General features: G+C 29.0%; 1 protein-coding gene across 1 annotated transcript; it reads left to right on the plus strand.

Annotated features, from left to right (window-relative positions):
• Positions 1-451: 451 nt before the first annotated feature.
• Positions 452-6,538, plus strand: LOC111616989 (the record flags this gene model as incomplete). The annotated part of the gene is made up of 5 exons (XM_023358334.1): positions 452-508; positions 3,535-3,624; positions 5,975-6,100; positions 6,176-6,330; positions 6,396-6,538. Coding segments are annotated over 5 exons (571 nt in total), but the record flags the coding sequence as incomplete, so codon positions are not given.
• Positions 6,539-6,640: the final 102 nt, after the last annotated feature.

The following is a 6,640-nucleotide window of genomic DNA, read 5'->3' on the forward strand; positions in this document are numbered from 1 at the left end:
CCACGATAATGCCAGAATCACTGAACAAAAAATAAACGAACTTAGCTTCCAATTAGTTCCACATTCACCGTACTCACCTGATTTGGCCCCCAGTGACTTCCACCTTTTTCCAAATTTAAAATAATACTTGGTTGGAAAGAGATTCCGCTCAAATGACAGTCATCTCTGAAGTAAACGAGTATTTTGCAAACCTTGACAAATCGACTTATTGTAATGGCATAAAAAAGCTAGAACATCGCTGGAATAAGTGCATTGCTAACAAAGGAAACTACATTGAAAAATAAAAAAAGTTTTAACATTATTTTGTTTGTTGTTCTATTTGAGGCCGCGAACTTTCCGAACAGCCCTCGTATTTTCCATTTGCAAAAACATATTCACTTATATATCCCATGTAAAATATTCCCTCCTGATTATTTTTTTTCTTATTCGTAATATAGTATATCTTTTCTAGATTTTAAATTGGCTTTCGAGGAATTTAATAAGTCTTGGGAAAGAAAATTTCAAGAAAGTAAGTGTACATTATCAGAATTATATTATTTAAATAATGAAAATATATATTATTTCATAGTAAATTTTCATTAGTGAATATTTATTAATCAAAATTTAATTATTCAAATAGCTTTTTAAAGTAAAATTCCAAGATAAAAGTTGGCAATTTTTTAAAATTATAATTTGAAAACACTATTGTAAATTTGTGCAGTTCATCATGTAAACCATATCTTTCAAGGGCTTACTGAAAGCATTATACCTACCTATATTGTGTCAAATATCCATTTTTTTTCTGCTTCTTTCATTATATTTTTGTTAACAGTTTAAGGCAGATGTAGTTAAAAATAAGTGAAACAGGAATAAGATTATCTTACTCACTTGGAAGTAATTTTTAGAAAATAATACAGTGGGTGATTGATTAATGAACAGTTCAGACTATGAACAAATCAGATAATGAACACTTTCGCAAAAGATTTTTATGTTCAGACAATGAACACCTCACAGAACAAACACAAGCAGAAGTGACGTAAAATAATGAATACCGATTGGTCTTCCCTTGTCTTCAGGCAACAATTCGAAACTTTTCAGAGTGCAGGAGACGTCAACATTGATGCTCAACCTGGTATATGCTGATCAGATAGTATTCCTCTAAACTTTGAAACTCTCCTTGTAATTCCAGCCTTTTATTTTTCTGACAGAAACGTTTCTTTTATAGTGTTTGCGAGACTGTTGGGCGGGCACTCGTTTTGCACCCGTTTTTATTTTCAAAAGGTGCAAGTATAATAGCAAAGGTTAGAGAGTGAGCAGAAGATATCTGATGTTACCAGGCAATATGGCTTGAACAGGTCTACAGTAGACCGCAGTTTAATCTTATCTAAGAAGGATACAGTATAATCAAAAAGATTCAAGCAGCTAAAGGAGTAACAAAAATCACATCTGAGAAATAAAGAACATTGAAGAGCTCTTCATAATGGAACCTGAAACTGATCTGATGACAAAAGAACACTAAGAACTCTTGAATGAAAAACACCAAGAAACTATGTGAGAATGTTTTCTTCTGAAAAACAGGTTTAATGTCGACATCTGCTATTAAAGACTTTTTTTTTGAAGATGTGGGAGAATGTCAGAACAATGGTCTTAGAATGGTATCCAAATCAGGTTGAGGCTTAGGGATCTCTACAGTTACAGTGCTATTAATTACTTCTGGAAAATCCTGAAGAAGAGAGAAAAGCAATCGACATTAGACAGATTCTTTAACCCTCACAAATAGAAAAACCATGACTAATAAAAATGCAAGACACTGTATATATGTATTTTTATTATTACACTAGCAGACCCCGCCACGCTTTGTTGTGGCTCAAAATGTATCTATTGTAAATGTATAACACTTCTCCCGTGGAGGGGGAATTTTTCGAAAAATCCCTTCTTAGTGTACATTCTCTTGACATACTCTATTAAAACTCAATCAAAAACTCAAAAAACTGCATCTAAAATAGTATAAATAGAAGCAGAGTTCTTTACAGTAAGCCTTAATCCTAACCATCCTAACTTTTTTTTTTCAAAAAGCTTTCATTTCATCTTTTCAAGCTGATATAAATGTATTATACTAGTAAGTTAGTCTATATTTTTAAAAAGATATACATTTGTACGTAGCCTGACTTTATTACAGAGAAGCAAGACTCCTTAAGCTTTTCTCCTGAATGCATATGAATATGTTATAGATCCTCCAATGTATATTATATTCATAATGTAAATTCATATTAACAATTTAAAATTGAGGGAATCACGTCTATGACCACATTTAATTCACACCTGTAGCACCCAAAATGTCTAGACAAGAATAAAATAGCAAAATCAAAATGGTCATTAATTTTAAAAATTTACTCACTTTTAACTTAAAGACTAGAATACAGGAAATCTTCCAGTTTATATATTCCCAGCTTGAAATTTATTTAAATGAGTATTTACTTGAGTGAAATTTTGATTACTTCTACATTACTTTTTCTCATTCTTTCATTCCCTACACTTAAAATTGTCAAATCCAATAATCCAGACTGTCCCATAGGCTTCTCAAATAATTTTTAATAATTCTTAACTTTGAGAATTTGAGACCTCTCTGGTGTGGCTATCATAATATCAGAAATAGTAATAGAGAAGTACATACATTGGGAAAATTTATAGATGTGATGTAATTTTTAATACCTAATAAATCAATTAGTTTTATGATATGTAAATGTTTTTATTTTGCCAAATAATACAGTTTAAAAAAATTAATTGTGTAAGGAATGAGTGACTTAAATCTTTACTATAAAAGGATACTAATTTGTTTCGTTTTTCCATAATGACTTTGTTAGATAATGATTACAGATTTAAAACATTGATAGAAGTACAGAATTACTATGAAAAACTAATCGTACAGGGACACAATTGATTGGTTATGTAGACTTTATTACATAAAAAGGAAATGCATTTTGAGCTGTTTGTCTCCTCTTCATTTTTTATTATACATATCTGATAAAACTACATAATAAATTATGGTATAATTAACAACACAACTGTTTATTATCATACACATGTAAAATTTACAAAAAAATTAATTACCTGAAATGATATACAGTATTACTAACAGTTTGAGTAACAAAATTTTTAAAATTTGGTCACTATTAAATATCATTTCATGTAATTAATTTTTTTGTGGGGTTTTACATATGTGTAGGATAATAAATAGTTGTTAATTTTACTGTAATTTTCTGTTGTTTCATCAGTTATGTATATTAAGGACTGAAGAGGGGTGAATAGTCCAAAGTATATTTCCTTTTTATTAAATAAAGTCTACATTACCAATCAACAGTATTCCATAGTAATTCTGTGCATACTTCCAAAAAACTAAGTAGAGAGAATAAGAAGGAATCAATTATTAAATGTTATTTTTATAAAAAGAATAACAAAGTGATAATTTAATTGTTGGTGAATGAAAATATTTTTCTTGAAATAACCAATTTAAAACTTTTTGAAAAGTTTCATAATTTTATCTTAAATTTTTAGGTAGCAAGTCTTCCCAAGCTAATGACTCACTTGGAAACTCTGCTGATTTTGATTCTGAAATTGTTGATAGAAAACAAGATAAAGAAATGAGTAAGTTAAAATGAACAAAATATTATCTCTGTTATTGATCTCTTATTTAATGAAATGTTATAATATTTTTTAATTTATAATCTGTTCAGTCAAATATACAGCTATCCCTTGGTTAACATGATTAATCAATCCCTCAATCCTATCATGTGTATCAAAATTGCACTAACCAAATATGGTATCTACATTAAGTAAAGACAGCTGGTAAAGCCACATAAATTAAAACTTCTGTTGCATGTATAAGAGATTGCCGCAATTAATTTTGCATGTTGATCGAATCCTGCATTAACCTGTACTTACCAAGCATCTTCCGCTGTTGTATTGATTGTTTCTCATTTCCAATACTCCATTAGAGCTACTCTTGCTTCTAGATTTCTTTCTTTTCTTAGCTAAGGAATTTGATCCAACAATTTATTCAAATATATTTTACTTTTATCTATATTTGAAAAGCTTGTTCTAAGATTAAAAGATGATAAGTAGTTCAAATTTGGATTTCTTTCTGCTTGCCATTAATGGAAAAAATTTGAGGTTAATGATAATTTCTAATTGGAAAAACGGTATTCATCTTTATTTTCAGTGACATTTTCAAAAACTTTTTGTGATTTTCAGTAACCATTTTTAGATTCTTCCTTTTAGATGCAAGTTTTGGCTAATTAACATTACAAAATCTAAAACAATAAAAATGTTTTTTTTTATTTATTAGAACATTCTAGAATTATTTTTTGCATTTGATTTTCTGCTTCTTTAAAAATTGCAATTAAAGAAGTTGCTTCTTGACTAATAGTGAACAACTTTTATACACTAAATAAAACATTAGGAAAAAGTTTACTGTAAACTAATTTGCAAATGAAGAAATGTCAAATTGACTATATATTTCATTCTCCAACATTTTAAAAGTGGATTACCACCAAAGACGTGAAGAGTGTCAAGTAGAAAAGCAAAAGTTTAATGAAAGTCAAATTGGAAGGATTGAAGAAGCTCATTGAATACAGCAAAAAGGTTTAATTCAATCTGTAGTCCTGAAACTGAAAATTTCATACAGTTGGCTCCATGAGTATTTAAAAATGAGAACATGTTAAATATCAAAAGAAGCAGGCAATTCTGGACAGAATAGACATATTCACTAACCCAGGCATGGCCAACATACGGCTCACGGGCCAGATCCGGCCCGTCTAATGAATTTATGTGGCCCGTGATCAAACTTTCAAAATAGCTCAATGAAAACTTCTGACGCCTAAAAAAAAAAAGAGGTTAACAACTCACCATGCGTTTAGAGTTAACCCTCCATTACAAATCTCAAGTATAGCATAGAGTGTTGATAAAGCATGATAATGTGAGAAATGTATCTGTAATCTCTATCTACAATTTAGTCTCTACGGGGTGACACCACAATGAGATCTCGCACCATCTGAAAATCTTTCTAGGACAACTCTGGTTCGGCCCGTGGAAAAAGTTTTCTTTCCAATCCTGCCTGGGGGCAAAAATTGTTGGCCACCCCTGCACTAACCTATTACTAACCTATTACAAGATTTGATTAAATTTTCAATATATTATTCTGGTAAAACATACATAACTACTACATTTTTAATGTAAACATCATTTTACAAATGTATTCTGACAGAGAATGGGTTTTGCAATCTTCTAACTAATCTTAAAACTAATCATTTATATGAAAATGGAGTTTTAGAATTAAGAGGATATTATAGCTGAAACATTTGCACAATTTTTTTCTATTATGGATTCAATAAAGTAGTTACTATTTATATAATTTGAGTTTATAAAGCATTTTATTTCCTAACTTATATAAATTCTTAAACAAAGGAGAAGAGTATATATTTCAATAACAATGTAATCATTATTCAGAAAGATTGGACTACTATTATATTTATTTTCAAATTATTTATATATAAAAATAAATGTTTATGAAAATTGTAGTGAAAACTTTCTACGAACAATAAATATTTAAAGTTTGCTTAAAAAAAGGAAAAAAGATTCACCATATTGCTTCAATTTTATGATGCTATAGATTCAAAAAAGCACTATGATTCTGAAATGAATTTTTAAGATTTTAATCAGTTGTTCAGTAATGAGTTAGAGGAGCAATACAAATATCCTAAAACAGGTAATGTTTGTCATTCCATACTTGTTTGCATCTACAATAATGAGTATGGAATGCACCTTTAATATTGGTTCAAATAACTATCTTGACATCAATTGGCAATCAAAATGTAATAAACATGCTGAATGATTATTTTGAGTGGTTATCTATTATAGGTTTTTGTAACAGTTACTAATATTCTTTTAATAACAAATTACAATTATTTCTTTAATAAAATATTTTCATTTTTTTTAGCAGTTATAGAAAATGAATTAGTGAACACTACTAAAATTCTGAGTAGAGGTCATGAACGATCTCAATCTGATGGTGCAGAAAAGATCTACGATATAAGGAACGCAAAAATATTGTCAAGAAACAAAAGTAGTATATTGTCTTATTTTTTTTAATATTTGTTTCATTTTAGAATTGATTGATTATTATATTAAAATATTCTAGTTCACATGGAAGAAGAAACTTCCAATAAGCCAGAGAAGAAAGAAAGAGGTACGGTCAAAACTATTATTAGTCAGTTGTTATCGAGCACTGCGATCACACCAATCCAGAGTCCATTTCCGTTAACAGAGCATCTTTTGTTAGTACAGTCTGATAAGGTAAATAATTTTAATTCAAAATATTAAGATTTTAAGTAAATCCTAAAATAAATCCTTATTTTTAGATTCCAATAATTGTATATGAAGAAAAACCCAGTTCAATTATAGCCTATACTTTAGCTTCTACAGATTATGAACAGCAACTACAAGAATTAAAAATTGGATTGACAACATTTAACGCAACCCAGAGAGAAAGTAGAAATTCTAGGTTTGTTATGTCAAACTAATTAAATATAAATACAGTGTTTAGCATAACTTTGAATTTATTCTTCTCTTCTAGTGTTACATGACAATAATTTAGTTTATAGAT

The sequence above is a fragment of the Centruroides sculpturatus genome, unplaced genomic scaffold (genome assembly GCF_000671375.1).
Source record: "Centruroides sculpturatus isolate CEXI.00-Female unplaced genomic scaffold, Cexi_2.0 scaffold4456, whole genome shotgun sequence".
Lineage (NCBI taxonomy): Eukaryota > Metazoa > Arthropoda > Arachnida > Scorpiones > Buthidae > Centruroides > Centruroides sculpturatus.